Here is a 17,773-nt window from a genome sequence, read left to right on the forward strand (position 1 = left end):
CACACACACACACACACACACACACACACACACACACATACTGGGTTGGATTAATCGGTTGATTTCGTGTCAGGAAGTTGTAGTCTGAAGTTGGCTGTACATGTGTTGGTTCTTTAGTCCAGTGTCTTTTCACTGTAGGTTGTGTAAGACAAGGGGAAGGGGTGGGGGGGGGGGAACAGGGAAAAGAAGAAAAAAAACTGTGGAGGAAAAACGATGTTTGCGTGCATATGAATGAGTGTGTGTGTGGTTGTGGTGTGTGTTTTTTGTGTGTCATTGTATGGATGTGTGTGTGTGTATTTGTGTATGTATGTTTCTGTGTGTACATATTTTGGGTATGTGTTTCTGTGTGTGTGTGTATGTGTATGTGTGTTTTTGTGTATGTATGTGTCTGTGTGCATATGGATTATGTATGTGATTCTGTGTGTGTGTGTATGTGTATGTGTGTGTGTGTTTGTCTTAATATGTGTTTGTACTTTCTGTGTGTATGTGTATATGTGTGTGTGTGTGTGTGTGTATATATGTGTGTGTGTGTGTGTGTGTGTGTGTGTATCTGTCTGTGTGTTTGTGAGTTTGTGTGTTGTGTATGACTGTGTATGTATATGTGTGTGCATTTGTATGAGAGAGAGAGAGATTGCATGTGTATGTGTGTGTCTGTGTGTGTTTGTGAGAGTGTGTGTGTATGTGTGTGTGTGTGACTCTGTATCTGTATATGTTTGTGTGTGTATGTGTATGAGAGTGTGTGAGTGCCTGTGAATGTGTTTGTGTGTGTTTGTATGTATGTGTGTGTGTGTGAGCGTGCCTTTGTGTGTGTGTGTGTGTGTGAGCGTGCCTTTGTGTGTGTGTGTGTGTGTGTGTGTGTGTGGTGGTGCCGTCTTGTTGCCATGCTGACTGAGGCGGACTGCTCAATGCAGGAACACCAGTGTGGAGATATTCTACCAGTACAGCAACAACAGTCAAGACCAGGGCTTCTACTACCTCAACAACTTTGACAACCTGCTGGTGTCTGGAGGTCAGATGCTGTTCACTTTGATGTTTGTGTGGGTGGGTGGGTGTGTGTGTGTGTGAAGACATAGGCCCATTTCATTGAGGGTGGTTACAAATTCATACCATTTTATTGAGGGTGGTTACAAATTCATAGTCACAACAGGTAATTCAAACCATGATCTGTGGTTCCCTGCAAGGTAATTCAAACCATGATCTGTGGTTCCCTGCAAGGTAATTCAAACCATGATCTGTGGTTCCCTGCAACATAATTCAAACCATGGTCTGTGGTTCCCTCCAAGGTAATTCCAGCGATGATCAGTGGTTCCCTGTAAAGTAATTCAAACCACAATCTGTAGTTCCCTGCAAGGTAATTCAAACCATGATCTGTGGTTCCCTGCAGGGTAATTCACACCATGATCTGTAGTTCCCTGCAACGTAATTCAAACCATGATCTGTGGTTCCCTGCAAGGTAATTCAAACCATGATCTGTGGTTCCCTGCAAGGTAATTCAAACCACGATCTGTGGTTCCCTGCAGGGTAATTCAAACCATGATCTGTGGTTCCCTGCAAGGTAATTCAAACCATGATCTGTGGTTCCCTGCAAGGTAATTCAAACCATGATCTGTGGTTCCCTGCAAGGTAATTCAAACCATGATCTGTGGTTCCCGACAAGGTAATTCAAACCATGATCTGTGGTTCCCTGCAAGGTAATTCAAACCATGATCTGTGGTTTCCTGCAAGGTAATTCAAACCATGATCTGTGGTTCCCTGCAAGGTAATTCAAACCGCAAGGCAATTCAAACCATGATCTGTGGGTGTGGGTATCTGTTTGTATTTATGCATATGTATGTTTATGAATGTGTGTGTGTGTGAATGTGAGAGAGTGTGAAATTGTGTCAATGTACGTGCATGTGTGTGTGTATGTATTTAAGAAAATTTCCTTTTTGTATGAGTGTGAGTTGCATTGTGATATGAGTGTGTTGTTTGTGTATGTTTGTGTATTTGAATGTGTTACATGTGCAGACATGTTTGCACATGAATGTTTGTGGAGTTGTATTAAATCATTCATGACTGATGGTACCTCTGTCTGTTATTTCCAGTAACCTTGTTTGAACTGACAGTCGTCAATAACTGGTTCATCATCATGGTAAGGAAAACCACTCAGATTTTATTTCACACTGAATAATCACAGTAATGTTTGAAGTTTAGCTTGTGCTTACCTGAGTCCTAGAAAAAGTCTACAGAATGTTGTTGTTTTTTAAGTATTGCTAATGTTAGTTTGTGTTTTTTTAGATAATTCTGTTGATTATTTTTTCCCTTTTTTATGAATGTTTTTCATCCGGTAATTTGTCAGTAGTATGTGTGTTGTTTCTTTTATCTTGTGTGCCTTATTAATTGAAACATGGTGACAAAACAGTGTTCTGTATTCTGTGTCACAAATGATAACATTGGACGTAAGAAAATATTCTCAGTTCTGTATGGCAAGTGATGAAGAAAAGAACAGTAACTTTTGCTCCTTAAAGGGACATAACTTTAACTCATTTAGCCCAGCATCCTTGAGAAATACTGCAGCGAATGCGCCGGCCAGTACAGTGTGTGGTGGGAATGTCAGGCATTGAAAAAATTTTGACCCCAAACGCTAGACGCAGCTTGGCAACTAAAGAGCCGGATTTTGTGCTCGGCTGAGCAGCTGTGTCATGTCTTAGGGCAGTTCTCCTGTTTACCACCTGGGCACCCGCCATGCCCCACTACTGAATTGGTAGTAGCCTGTCATTGGAGACAGTTCTATAGTGATACCATATGAAGAGGTGAAAAAGTGGTATCTGCAGGACCTTTTAAAGTGAAGTTGAAAATGATTAAAGGTGGTGGGAAATCAAATGTTCCCTAAGATGAAGATAAAACCATGACATTTCAAGTCTTCGACTCTTTGTCAAGTGAAGAGGTTTTGATTTTACACTACGTTTTTTTCATTTTTAACTTCATATGAAGCGAAGAACACACTTCATTGTTGATGTGTATGTTTTCAGAACGGCTATGCCAGTGCCATCAGCCAGTGGACGCGCATCTACTTCATGCTGTTTTACATTGTCATGATGGTGGGTCAGGCTGCTTCCTTTTCTTCTTCTTCTTCTTCTTCTTCTTCTTTTTCTTCTTCTTCTTCTTCCTTCTTTTTCTTCTTCTTCTTCTTTTTCTCCTCCTTCTTCTTCATCCTAATTATCCTCCTCATCCTTTCTCACTGTCTTCTCCTCCTTTTTCTTCCTCTTCCTTTCCATTTCCTCCTCCTCCTCTTCCTAATCCTCTTCTTCCTCTTCCCTTCTATTTCCTCCTCTTCCTAATCCTCTTCCTCTTCCTCTTCCCTTCTATTTCCTCCTCCTCTTCCTAATCCTCTTCCCTTCCATTTCCTCCTCTTCCTAATCCTCTTCTTCCGAATCTCTTCTTCTTCTCTTCCCTTCCATTTCCTCCTCTTCCTAATCCTCTTCCTCTTCCCTCCCATTTCATCCTCCTCTTCCTAATCCTCTTTTTCTTTCTCTTCCCTTCCATTTCCCCCTTTTCCTCTTCCTAATCCTCTCCTTCCTCTTCCTTTTTCCTCCTCCTCTTCCTAATCCTCTTCTTCCTCTTCCCTTCCGTTTCCTCCTTTTCCTCTTCCTAATCCTATTCTTCTTCCCCTTCCTCTTCCCTTTTCCTCCTCCTCCTCCTAATCTTCCTCTTCCCCTTCCATTTCCTCTTCCTAAACCTCTTCCCCTTCTTCTGTTCCCTTCTATTTCATCCTCTTCCTAATCCTCTTCCCCCTCCTCTTCCCTTCTATTTCCTCCTCCTCTTCCTAATCCTCTTCTTCCTCTTCCCTTCTATTTCCTCCTCCTCCTCTTCCTAATCCTCTTCTTCCTCTTCCCTTCTATTTCCTCCTCCTCCTCTTCCTAATCCTCTTCTTCTTCACATCCTTTCATTTCTTTGTCCTCTTCTTCCTCTGTTTTTTCTGCTCCTTTTCCTCCTCCTCTTTCTTGCTCCCTTTCCTTGTGTTCTTCTTCCCTTTGTCCTCGTCCTCTTCCGTCTGCTCCTAGTTCTATTCTCCTGCATTTCGTGTTGCTGCATGGAAAAACTGTTGCTGAAAATCATTGAATGAGCTGTTGTAGGTAGTCGTCTCTTTTTGTCTGTGTCCATGACGGGCGCAATAGCCGAGTGGTTAAAGCGTTGGACTTTCGATCTGACTGTCCCGAGTTCGAAGCTCGGTGATGGCGCCTGGTGGGTAAAGGATGGAGATTTTTCCGATCTCCCAGGTCAAACTACGTGCAGACCTGCTAGTGCCTGAACCCCCTTTGTGTGTATACGCAAGCAGAAGATCAGATACGCACGTAAAAGATCCTGTAATCCATGTCAGCGTTCGGTGGGTTATGGAAACAAGAATATACCCAGCATGCACACCCCCGAAAGCGGAGTATGGCTGCCTATATGACAGGGTAAAAATGGTCATACACGTAAAAACCCACTCGTGTACATACAAGTGAACGTGGGAGTTGCAGCCCATGAACGCAGAAGAAGAAGAAGAAGTCTGTGTCCATTCTTTAATAGTTCTGTGTGCCACCCCAACAGTTGTTCACAGAGTTCAGGGAGGAGGAGAAGAAGAAGTTTTCTTTTAATACATATGTACTGCACTGTATTGGGTTGTTGTTTTTTCTTCTTTTTTTTCTTTTTTTTGTTTTTGTTTTTTTTGTTTGGAGTTTTCTTGCTGCTTTTTTTGTTTGTTTGTTTTTTGGTCACAACAGATTCCTGTGTGTGAAATTGAGGCTGCTCTCCCCCGGGGAAGACATGTCAGTACAGTGCAGTGCCGCCTTCCCTCCACCCCCACGTCTTTTCTTGTCCTATGTTTGTGACCAAGCAAACATGTCATTTTAGTTCTATGATTCACCAGTGTGGTCAGCTAGGAAATGACTGTCGAGTTCTGTTGTGTGTACACTTGTTGCGTTGCTGTCTGGAGGAGGGAGGGGGGGGGGGGGGGGTGTTGGTTTTTGCTTGTTTTTGTTTTTTGGTTTTTGTTTTTTTTTAAACAAAGCCCAAAAAAACCCTGTGTTCAGGTGGTGATGAACATTGTGGTGGCCTTTGTGTTGGAGTCGTTCATGTTCCGCATCCAGTACCGGCGACAGATGGAGGTGGAGGACATTGAAGGTAACCAGGGGGGCCCAGAGTTCGGGTCTAGGGAGGGGAGTGAGGTGTTATTGTTTTAGAGTTGGGCGTCTCTGGATGGTGGGTGTGGGGGGCAAGGATGGGTGTGGTGGTGTTTTTTTAGGGGTGTCTCTGTGTGTTGAGGGCTGAACGGGTGGGGAGATTTTTTTTTTTTTTTTTTTTTTTTGCTCTTTCTTTTCTTTTGAATGTTGAAGTTAACTGATGGGTGTTTAGAGGTGTGTGCGTGTGATTGGTGGGGGTGGGGGGTTGTTGTTTTGTTCTGGGTTTTTCTCCAAGTATTATAAGCATTGAAGGGATGCCATGGTGAAGTTGGCGAGGCGTTGGACTTGTGATCAGAGGTCAAGGCTAAGTTTCAGCATGGTGTTGTGTCCCTTGGGAAAGGCACTTTGCTCTGATTTTCCGCACTCCACCCAGGTGTGGATGGGTACCTGATGGAGAGGATTGGGCCCTGCCTTTCTGTGCCAAGCCCTAGACACAGTGGACATGAATTCACTGCCTTCCTCTGCCCAGCCCTAGACACAGTGGACATGAATTCACTGCCTTCCTGTGCTGAGCCCTAGACACAGTGGACATGAATTCACTGCCTTCCTGTGCCCAGCCCTAGACACAGTGGATATGAATTCACTGCCTTCCTCTGCCCAGCCCTAGACACAGTGGATATGAATTCACTGCCTTCCTCTGCCCAGCCCTAGACACAGTGGACATGAATTCACTGCCTTCCTGTGCTGAGCACTAGACACAGTGGACATGAATTCACTGCCTTCCTGTGCTGAGCCCTTGACATAGTGGACATGAATTCACTGCCTTCCTCTGCCCAGCCCTAGACACAGTGGACATGAATTCACTGCCTTTCTATGCCGAGCCCTAGTCTTAGTGGACATGAAGTCACTGTTTTCCTATGCCCAGCCCTAGACACAGTGGACATGAATTCACTGCCTTCCTATGCCCAGCCCTAGTCTTAGTGGACATGAATTCACTGCCTTCCTGTGCTGAGCCCTGGACACAGTGGATATGAATTCACTGCCTTCCTGTGCCAAGCCCTAGACATAGTGGATATGAATTCACTGCCCCCAGTGGCTGCAAAAGGCGATGGGACCTTTCTCCTTTTTGTTTTAACGTTTATGTGTTTGTGTGTCTCCCAGCGGACCATGGTCTTTACAAAGAGGAGGTCACCGTCAACGAGGCAGAGCTGCACATGTGTCATGTGGAATCATCTCCCTTGACGGGATCCTTCATCGCTCAGCCAGAGGATGGGCAGGTGAGAGAGAGAGGGGGGAGTGGGGGGGGGATGGTTGTTGACAATGTTTATTCCTTGTTTTCACTTTTTGTTTTATTATTTGGGTGTGGGGGGGGGGGGGGGGAGGGTAAATAGGATGGGAGGGATGGGGGTTTTCCAGTTGGTTTTTTTTTCTGTTTCAGGAAACGGAAGGGGTAAATATAATTGTTGTTGGCAATTTTTCTTCCTTGTCCTTGTTTTTTGCTTTATTTGGGGTGGGGGTGGCCCCAGCTCTCTCCGTTTCAGGTGCCATTTGCATTGCTTGGCTCTAACTTTTTGACAGTTACACGTGACTAAATGCCTACGTTGACCAAACTACGCCATTGGTCAGTTCCATACGACACGCAGTTAGTAGCGGGTTACGACCATTCTAGGCTCTTCCGTCCGAGTAATGCAACTGGTTCCAGGAGATGGAAAGGTTAAGAAAAATTGGAAGTTTTGTGTCGTTTTTTGTGTTGTGTAAGCTAAAAACAGGTTTTTGGTCACACATGCTTACCGTGACCCGCGGTGTAGAGTCGCTGTTATTTCATACAATAGAATAACAGGCTGCCATCCATTTCAGGAATGTCAACAATATACAGGTTCTTGAATTGCCCAGGTTATGAGTGATGAATTTGATCATAATGTCTATTTACACAAATTGACTGATATATGATTAAAACATGTAGACATTACACACTTGTGATATATGATTAAAACATGTAGACATTACGCACTGGTGATATATGATTAAAACATGTAGACATTACACACTTGTGATATATGATTAAAATATGTAGACATTACACACTGATGATGTATGATTAAAACATGCAGACATTACACACTGGTGATGTATGATTAAAACATGTAGACATTACACACTGGTGATATATGATTAAAACATGTAGACATTACACACTGGTGATATATGATTAAAACATGTAGACATTACACACGGGTGATATATGATTAAAACATGTAGACATTACAAAATGGTGATGTATGATTAAAACATGTAGACATTACACACGGGTGATATATGATTGAAACATGTAGACATTACACACTGGTGATATATGATTAAAACATGTAGACATTACACACTGGTGATGTATGATTAAAACATGTAGACATTACACACTGGTGATATATGATTAAAACATGTAGACATTACACACTGGTGATGTATGATTAAAACATGTAGACATTACACACTGGTGATATATGATTAAAACATGTAGACATTACACACTGGTGATATATGATTAAAACATGTAGACATTACACACTGATGCAGACTTCGGCAGGGGCCTGATTCCCTGCCCTACGACTGCCCCACTCATGTGGAGAAAGAGAAAGTGGGGCTATGTGTAGTAGCCTCCCTTGTGTATGTTACCTCCCTTCTATTTACATGCGCAGCATGTGTGTGTGTTGTATGTGTTACAGAAATAAGTTTGTGTGTGTGTGTGTGTGTTTGCATGCGTGTGTGTACGTGTGTGTGTATGTTTGTGTGTGTATGTGTTTAGTTAAGTTTAACGTCTTTTCACTGTTCAGTGATATTAGAATTTAGACAAAATGTGTGTATGTGTGTGCGTGTGTGTGTGTGTATGTGTATATATATGTATGTGTGTGTGTGTACATGTGTATGTATATATGTGTGTTTTGTGTGTGTACATGTGTGTGTATGCATGAATGTGTATGTCCATGTGTATGCGTGGGTATGTGTGTGTGTATATATGTGTGTGTGTATGTGTGTGTTGTATGTGTGTGTGTGTGTTTGTGTGTGTGTAAGCATATATATGTGTGTGTGTGTACATGTACGCGTTTATGTGTGTGTCTGTGTATATGTATGTGCGTATGTGTATATGTATGTGTATATGTATGTGTATGTGTGTATATGTATGTGCATGTGTACGTGTGAATGTATCTGTACACGTGTGTGTGTATGTGTCCAGACCAAGTACGTGTTCCGGGGAGAGAGAATCCGCAGTCGGGAGGACTTCAGCTACCGCATGTACCAGGACGAGGTTCAAACCTGGGCGGAGGAGTTCAGATCCATGCGGCTGACCGCTGAGCCCAGTGCCACCGAGCTGCGTGCGCGACGGCGCCCCAGTGGTGCCCAGGTCATTAACCCGCTGCACGACATGGAGGCTGGGTTCGATTCTCCCATGGGTGTCGTGGCGGATTCTTTGTCGGGATCGTCCCCGGATGGTCTTTGAGCGTTGTCGTGGGTGGAGGATTTGTTGAGAGGTTTCTTGTGTCCAGTAGCGCTTGTGATAGTTGTTCGTTATGGTGTGGCTTGTGTGGGATGTGTGATAGTATTTCATTGTGGCATTGGATGTGTGATAGTCTGTCACTGTGGCATGGTTTGTACGAGATGTGTGATAGTCATTCTGGTATGGGATGTGTGATGGTCACTCATTCTGGTATAGGATGTGTGATAGTCATTCTGGTATGGGATGTGTGATGGTCACTCATTCTGGTATAGGATGTGTGATAGTCATTCTGGCATGGGATATGTGATATTCTGGTATGGGATGTGTGATGGTCAGTCATTCTGGTATGGGATGTGTGATGGTCATTCTGGTATGGGATGTGTGATGGTCAGTCATTCTGGTATGGGATATGTGATGGTCAGTCATTCTGGTATGGGATATGTCATAGTCATTCTGGTGTGATGGTCAGTCATTCTGGTATAGGATGTGTGATGGTCATTCATTCTGGTATGGGGTGTGTGATAGTCACTCCTTCTGGTATGGGATGTGTGATGGTCAGTCATTCTGGTATGGGATGTGTGATAGTCATTCTGGTATGGGATGTGTGATGGTCAGTCATTCTGGTATGGGATGTGTGATGGTCAGTCATTCTGGTATGGGATGTGTGATAGTCATTCTGGTATAGGATGTGTGATGGTCAGTCATTCTGGTATGGGATATGTGATGGTCAGTCATTCTGGTATGGGATGTGTGATAGTCATTCTGGTATAGGATGTGTGATGGTCAGTCATTCTGGTATGGGATATGTGATGGTCAGTCATTCTGGTATGGGATGTGTAATAGTTATTCTGGTATTTGATGTGTGATGGTCAGTCATTCTGGTATGGGATATGTGATGGTCAGTCATTCTGGTATGGGATGTGTAATAGTTATTCTGGTATAGGATGTGTGATGGTCAGTCATTCTGGTATGGGATATGTGATGCTCAGTCATTCTGGTATGGGATGTGTAATAGTTATTCTGGTATAGGATGTGTGATGGTCAGTCATTCTGGTATGGGATATGTGATGGTCAGTCATTCTGGTATGGGATGTGTAATAGTTATTCTGGTATTTGATGTGTGATGGTCAGTCATTCTGGTATGGGATGTGTGATAGTCATTCATTCTGGTATGGGATGTGTCATAGTCATTCTGGTATGGGATGTGTGATGGTCATTCATTCTGGTATGGGGTGTGTGATAGTCATTCATTCTGGTATGGGATGTGTGATGATCATTCATTCTGGTATGGGATATGTGATGGTCGTTCGTTCTGGTATGGGGTGTGTGATAGTCATTCATTCTGGTATGGGATGTGTGATCATTCTGGTATTTGATGTGTGATGGTCATTCATTCTGGTTTGGGATGTGTGATGGTCGTTCATTCTGGTATAGGATGTGTGATGGTCATTCATTCTGGTGTGGGATGTGTAATAGTCATTCATTCTGGTATGGGATGTGTCATAGTCATTCATTCTGGTATGGGGTGCGTGACAGCCATTCTGGTTTGGGATGTGTGAAAGGCATTTATCCTGAAATCACATACGTGACAGCCCATTCCTTGAGGTATGGTTCGTATGGGATGTGTTATGTGTGAATGGCATTCTGTCCACAACAAACCAGCCTCAGGCCCTGGGCGATGTGACGTGATCCTGAAGAACGTGTTCTGTGGCCAGACGTCTGTGAGCTGGACGACAGATGAGGATGGAGGTGGTCTGTGTCATGCTGACTGCATGACAACATCTAGACATGGCGAGACATGTTTTGTTATCGGCTAGTCTTTCAGCATAGCATTGAACTTGTGAGTGAAATGAGTTTCAGAATGGCATCATTCATGTGCTTGAAGTGTGGATTCTGCCAGCCAGCGAGGCTGTGTGCTGGCGTCACCTGGATATTTGGGGAGAAAAATGTCTGGGTGGATGCGAGTTCAGTTTGGTTATGTACAGAGGAAAAGTGAGGATGTTACTGAGGGGCGGAATGAGGGCCTTACACCCCAATGAGAGACCTGTGCAGGGATCCTAACACACAGACACGTGTCCAAGATGCAGTGAAAACAGAAATGAAGAACTGCATGTTGTAATGGGTCGTTGGGTGGTTCTAGAATTTTCAAGAATGTACCACAAGTTAAAATGGTGCCATTGGAGCTTCAGTCTGCTGATGGGATCATCTGCCACAAACAAGGGTTGTTTCCCTTGGTCACTTGCTGGGCCCAGAGACATAGACGATTATGACAGGAAGGTATGCCGTGCCTGTCTGTGTGTGTGTGGCAATGCAGATTTGATCAGGATGTGCGGCGTTAGGCTGACCCTGTGAAGGTAGTCTGGGTTCACCTGGAATTATGGTAACAGAGTCCGTTGGACCCTCAGAATTTTGTTTTTAACTTGTCAGTCAGAATCCCTGATGTGAATTGTATCAGGCATTTAACCAACAGCAGTGGCTTGTCCAGGTGTTGAGGATGGCATAGGTATTTTGACTGTGTGATTTTTGCACAGTTGTATTTAGACACCCTGGGACCTTCTTCTCAATGACCCGAGGATCTGAGGAACCTGTCATCACTACTTTGATGCTGAGAGAGGTGCAGGCTTTATCTGAAAGAACGCAACAGCTAGGACATGAGATAGAGAGAAGGAAGATTGTGCCTTTGTTGGAGGCCAGTATTGTATTCAGGGATAGAGGCAGGTAGAGAGAAGATGGTGCCATTGTTGAAAGTCAGTTTTGTCTTCAGGGATAGAGTAGTCCGGTAGCGTTTCAGCCAAAGTGGTTTTTGTTGTTTGCAATGCCAGTTTCTTACAGAGAGCAAGTTTGTTGTTTTCGTTGTGGGTGGTGCGGCAGTCTGGCAGGCTGAGGTGGTGATTCAGTTCTACACAGGGCAGGGGGCGTTGTGGACAGTGTTCTGAGGTGATTCAGTTCTACACAGGGCAGGGGGCGTTGTGGACAGTGTTCTGAGGTGATTCAGTTCTACACAGGGCAGGGGGCGTTGTGGACAGTGTTCTAAGGTGGTGATTCAGTTCTACACAGGGCAGGGGGCGTTGTGGACAGTGTTCTAAGGTGGTGATTCAGTTCTACACAGGGCAGGGGGCGTTGTGGACAGTGTTCTGAGGTGATTCAGTTCTACACAGGGCAGGGGGCGTTGTGGACAGTGTTCTAAGGTGGTGATTCAGTTCTACACAGGGCAGGGGGTGTTGTGGACAGTGTTCTGAGGTGGTGATTCAGTTCTACACAGGGCAGGGGGCGTTGTGGACAGTGTTCTGAGGTGATTCAGTTCTACACAGGGCAGGGGGTGTTGTGGACAGTGTTCTAAGGTGGTGATTCAGTTCTACACAGGGCAGGGGGTGTTGTGGACAGTGTTCTGAGGTGGTGATTCAGTTCTACACAGGGCAGGGGGCGTTGTGGACAGTGTTCTAAGGTGGTGATTCAGTTCTACACAGGGCAGGGGGCGTTGTGGACAGTGTTCTGAGGTGGTGATTCAGTTCTACACAGGGCAGGGGGCGTTGTGGACAGTGTTCTGAGGTGATTCAGTTCTACACAGGGCAGGGGGCGTTGTGGACAGTGTTCTGAGGTGATTCAGTTCTACACAGGGCAGGGGGCGTTGTGGACAGTGTTCTAAGGAGGATCTGGGACCCAACTTTTGATATTCCAGTGTTTGTGGAGGGGGGTATATTTGTGTGTGTGTGTGTGCGTTCGTGTGTGTGTGTGTGTGTGCATGCGTGCGTGCGTGTGTGTGTGTGTGTGTGTGTGTGTGCTGCATGTGTATATATGTATATGTATATACAAAATGTATCATATGTTTATTATATGTACATATGTGTTCGTAGTGCACACATTCTTTATATTTATAGACCTGTGCACTTGTCCATGTCTGTTGCTGTGTGTTTTCTGCCAGGCGCAAGCTGGGCCTGCTCATTATGTGCACATAGACAGTGGTGGTTCGGATGCACTAGTTGTTTCAAACAAAATGCCAAATGTAAAGTGCCAGATTTTTAAAGCTACGTAATAAGCACTTAGTTCATTAATGCTAATGAGATGTACATAGATGACATGGATTTTTACAGGTCTGGGTTACGAAGATTAAAGATGTTGTATTTATTCAACCGTGCAGTTATTTGCGAAGTGAATGCATCTTTTCTGCGATTACTCTGCAAGAGAAAAAAAATAAAGAAGAACAAGATGAAGAAAAGTTTGGTTTTTCTGTAGCATTATCATTATCACTGTTGATACTTGTATAGCACCAGTCTGCAATCAGAGACCAAAGTTATTTATCATTGTTACAATGTCAGGTATTTCGTAGCAGCATTAGGCAGTGTGTCGGTCGTTTCATCCAGGTGTTCATACATGTTGAGAATTTATCACAAAAAGTGCAAAACTGAGCCATGAAATTTTTGTGGCAATGGTTTCTTTGTGCAGATACAGTTAATATATTTTTTTATTACAATTTTAAAACCATATTTTATAAATCAAAATCTGAGGATGTTGATTCAAGGATGACACTTTACGGGCAGCTCCTGGGCTGAAGTAGTGTAGCGTGCACTTTGGTTTTTAAATGGTTTTCACATTCAATGTTCATGTAATCCACTGATGTGGACATGATCATTATGTGCACTTTGGTTTTTAAATGGTTTTCACATTCAATGTTCATGTAATCCACTGATGTTGACATGATCATTATGTGCACTTTGGTTTTTAAATGGTTTTCACATTAAATGTTCATGTAATCCACTGATGTGGACATGATCATTATGTGCACTTTGGTTTTTAAATGGTTTTCACATTAAATGTTCATGTAATCCACTGATCTGGACATGATCATTATGTGCACTTTGGTTTTTAAATGGTTTTCACATTCAGTGTTCATGTAATCCACTGATGTGGACATGATCATTATGTGCACTTTGGTTTTTAAATGGTTTTCACATTAAATGTTCATGTAATCCACTGATGTTGACATGATCATTATGTGCAGTTTGGTTTTTAAATGGTTTTCACATTCAGTGTTCATGTAATCCACTGATCTGGACATGATCATTATGTGCAGTTTGGTTTTTAAATGGTTTTCACATTAAATGTTCAGGTAATCCACTGATGTGGACATGATCATTATGTGCACTTTGGTTTTTAAATGGTTTTCACATTAAATGTTCATGTAATCCACTGATGTGGACATGATCATTATGTGCACTTTGGTTTTTAAATGGTTTTCACATTAAATGTTCATGTAATCCACTGATGTTGACATGATCATTTTGTGCAGTTTGGTTTTTAAATGGTTTCACATTCAGTGTTCATGTAATCCACTGATGTGGACATGATCATTATGTGCAGTTTGGTTTTTAAATGGTTTTCACATTAACCTTTCCCGTACGTCGTGGGTGTGAAATCACCCAGACAAGTGTTTTTGCTCTGTAACTCAAGTAATATTGAAGCCACTTCCACATAATTTCATGACTTTGTCCATAATATAGTTTACTACATATCCACTGAACATTATGTTCTTTTATACATAAACAAAGAAGTTATTAATCAATTAATGTCCCAGTACGTCGTGGGTGTGACGACACCCATACTCCCAAAGAATAAACCTTGCACGCCGTACGTCGTGGGTGTGGAGCCACCCATGCAAAGCTTGCGCGCCATGCGTTGTCGACGTGACGTCGCTTGGGCTCGCTACAGAGAGAGATCAGAGTGACCTTGTCTTTTGTTGATCGTATCCCGGTTCAAGTCTGCGGCAAGTTTTACTCTAAAGTTGTAACTAATTTCAGAAAACAATATTTATTGCACTAGATATCTTCAACAATATTGAATGAACTGTTTTTCTTGTAGAGAATGATCGGGAGCAACTGATTGATAGCTTTTTATCTAGTTGGAATTAAAGAACTGGATATTTTTGTAAGTCTGAAATCAATTGATCTAAAATCTAGTTGTTGTAGAAATTTTATTCTTATCCTAATCTGTTCAAAGTAGAGAAAACCCGACTATGGCTAAAAAAAGAAAGATAGTTGATATAGAAATTTTATTCTTATCCTAATCTGTTCAAAGTAGAGAAAACAACACTCTCTTCTCACGGGCAAAACTTATTCACAATGCGCCTGGTCAAGCACTGGAGTAAATAGCCTACACGCACAAGTGGAAACTGCGCATGCAAGTCTGCTGAAGAAAAGTCAAATTTGCTTTACGGACAGGTGTGGGTTACTGTGCACCCACGACGTACGGCAAGGTCTTATTTCTTCAGTGAAACCATGGGTGCCTACACACCCACGACGTACAGCGAAGGGTTAGTTCGTACACAGAAACCATGGGTGCCTGCACACCCACGACGTACAGCGAAGGGTTAGTTCGTACACAGAAACCATGGGTGCCTGCACACCCACGACGTACAGCGAGGGGTCGTTCCTTCTTAGAAACCATGGGTTTCTGCACACCCACGATGTACGGCGCGCAAAATTTTAGGCGACGTACGGGAAAGGTTAAATGTTCATGTAATCCACTGATCTGGACATGATCATTATGTGCACTTTGGTTTTTAAATGGTTTTCACATTAAATTTTCATGTAATCCACTGATGTGGACATGATCATTTTGTGCAGTTTGGTTTTTAAATGGTTTTCACATTAAATTGTCATGTAATCCACTGATGTGGACATGATCATTTTACTGGTTGCACTCCGTATTTCATTTTTTTGTAATTTATCATTTTATATATTAATTCTCATGAATTTATTCGTTGAGGTCACCCCTCTTTCTTTTGTAATTTGTATTTCTTTGACGTGGATGCTACGTACGAATTGAAGCTGACGGAGAACATGCAGATGAAAGTGAAATGTTTGCGTCCAGCAGTTCTGTCTGTATCACGCAGTTTGGGGTTGGAGACAGGAACGTCTGTATTCCTTTCACGTCAGCAGGAATTATGAAAAATGAAGAGTATGGTGTGATTTCTTAGCAAGTAAAGATTTACAAGCTTTCTTGCAAAGAAAAATCGTCATTGATCAGCTTCCACAACGATGTATATGGTGACAGCATTCAATCATTTAACCTCAGGCTTCACACAGAATGACATATTGGCATGACTTGTTTTTCAGATGGGAAATTGATGTGTATGCATGCGCATGCATGTGTGTTGTGTGTGCATGTGTATATATGTGTGTGTGTGTGTGTGTATTTGTATATGTGTTTACGTGAATGTGTATGCATGTGTGTGTGTATGTGTAGCGTAAATGTAAGAGTGTGTATGTGTGTGTGCATGGTGTGTGTGTATGTTTGCGTGTGTATGTGTGTGTGCGTGTGCATACATGTGTTAGATATAAGGAAGTCACAGTTTTTTGACACATGTCATTTTTTTCAAATGTATTCATGGTTCAGGTGCAAATGACTTTCACATCTTAAGACGCAAACGCATGTCCGGCATTCTTTTACAAAGTGTGTGCATGGTACTTAGTTTTATCACAGTCTGTGTCTATCAGAATCTGTGTCGTGCCATAGGAACTGGATTTATGTCGATGTTTAGCGTCGTCCCATGAGCATTTCCATATTTATTTCACAGTATTTCATCATGTGATGTGTGTGTTGTTTGTTATTGCTATGTATGCCACAGGTAGGCCACTCTTGCTGAATGATGTTAAGTTTATGATGAATTTATGTCTCATGTATGCTGTACCCTGTACTTGTCTGTGTTTTGTGTTTGGTATGGGAATGGAGAGACAGACACACAAGAGCTTTCAGTCGTGTGGTTCAGGACTGGCAAACTCTGCTGCAGCTGCCCCCCACAGGGGTACCAGAAGTGTCTTTCCGGTGTGAATGATGTCCGTATCTTTCAGCTAAACATAGCATCCCATCCTTTAGCTATATGTAGTACCCCATCCCCATCTTTCAGCTAAACATAGCATCCCATCCTTTAGCTATAGATAGTACCCCATCCCCATCTTTCAGCTAAAAATAGCATCCCATCCTTTAGCTATATATAGTACCCCATCCCCATCTTTCAGCTAAACATAGCATCCCATCCTTTAGCTACATATAGTACCCCATCCCCATCTTTCAGCTAAACATAGCATCCCATCCTTTAGCTACATATAGTACCCCATCCCCATCTTTCAGCTAAACATAGCATCCCATCCTTTAGCTATATATAGTACCCCATCCCCATCTTTCAGCTAAACATAGCATCCCATCCTTTAGCTATATATAGTACCCCATCCCCATCTTTCAGCTAAACATAGCATCCCATCCTTTAGCTATAGATAGTACCCCATACCCATCTTTCAGCTTACAACATCATCCCATCCTTTAGCTATATGTAGTACCCCATCCCCATCTTTCAGCTAAACATAGCATCCCATCCTTTAGCTATAGATAGTACCCCATCCCCATCTTTCAGCTAAAAATAGCAACCCAACCATGTAGCTATATATAGTACCCCATCCCCATGTTTCGCTATAAATAGTATGCCATCCCTATCTTTGAGCTACTGTATAACTTGTTTCCCCATCGTTCAGCTATAAATAATTTTCTCATCTTTCAGCCATAGATAGTAAGTGAACCCTATTTTCTGCTAAAAACAGTATCCCTTTCAGCTACAAATAGTGTTCCCAGCTTACTGCCTTTCTTTTACAGATTTTTTTTTGTCGAGAAATTGTTCCTTTTACAGATTTTTTCCCCACAACATGATTTTTCTTTTTCTCAAAATATTTATGAATGTTGAGATGAACAAAAAAAACCCAATACATTACCTGTGTTCTGAATGCTAAAAAAGGTGACGTCTCTGATGGTGTGTAGAATCAAATAAGCACCCCAAAACAGTTCTAAAGATTTGCTGATTTTTTTTTCGTTTGCTTTATTTTGTTGCTTGCCCTTTCTTTCTTATTTTTGTTTCTTCAGATGTTTTGTTTTCAGCTTTTGATGTTTTTTTTCTAATTGTTTTCAATTTTTATTATTTTTTGCCATCAAAACATAAAACAGTATTGTATTACTTACTTTAAATTATTTGATTATTGAAAAGACCTTGTTATAGATGATGATTTCACTGTGTGCATTAAACTTAGTGTAACATTGGCAGATTTATATCTTTTGGTTGAAAGATAAGTTGCGACTCGACGTGGAAGTGCCA

The 17,773-nt window shown here is 42.5% G+C and overlaps 1 protein-coding gene across 2 annotated transcripts in view; it reads left to right on the forward strand.

Annotated features, from left to right (window-relative positions):
* The window catches only part of LOC143302238 (two pore channel protein 1-like), a 54,950-nt gene extending 43,295 nt beyond the window's left edge, over positions 1–11,655 (forward strand). For both annotated transcript variants that reach the window (XM_076616818.1, XM_076616820.1), the window contains 6 exons: positions 912–1,009; positions 2,085–2,131; positions 3,012–3,080; positions 5,055–5,145; positions 6,306–6,421; positions 8,377–11,655. In XM_076616818.1, coding sequence (XP_076472933.1) covers positions 912–1,009; positions 2,085–2,131; positions 3,012–3,080; positions 5,055–5,145; positions 6,306–6,421; positions 8,377–8,640 — 685 coding nt within the window. In that variant the 3' untranslated portion in view covers positions 8,641–11,655. The remainder of the gene's footprint in view (positions 1–911; positions 1,010–2,084; positions 2,132–3,011; positions 3,081–5,054; positions 5,146–6,305; positions 6,422–8,376) is intronic.
* The last annotated feature ends 6,118 nt before the right edge of the window (positions 11,656–17,773 follow it).

The sequence above is a fragment of the Babylonia areolata genome, chromosome 29 (genome assembly GCF_041734735.1).
Source record: "Babylonia areolata isolate BAREFJ2019XMU chromosome 29, ASM4173473v1, whole genome shotgun sequence".
Classification (NCBI taxonomy): Eukaryota; Metazoa; Mollusca; class Gastropoda; order Neogastropoda; family Buccinidae; genus Babylonia; species Babylonia areolata.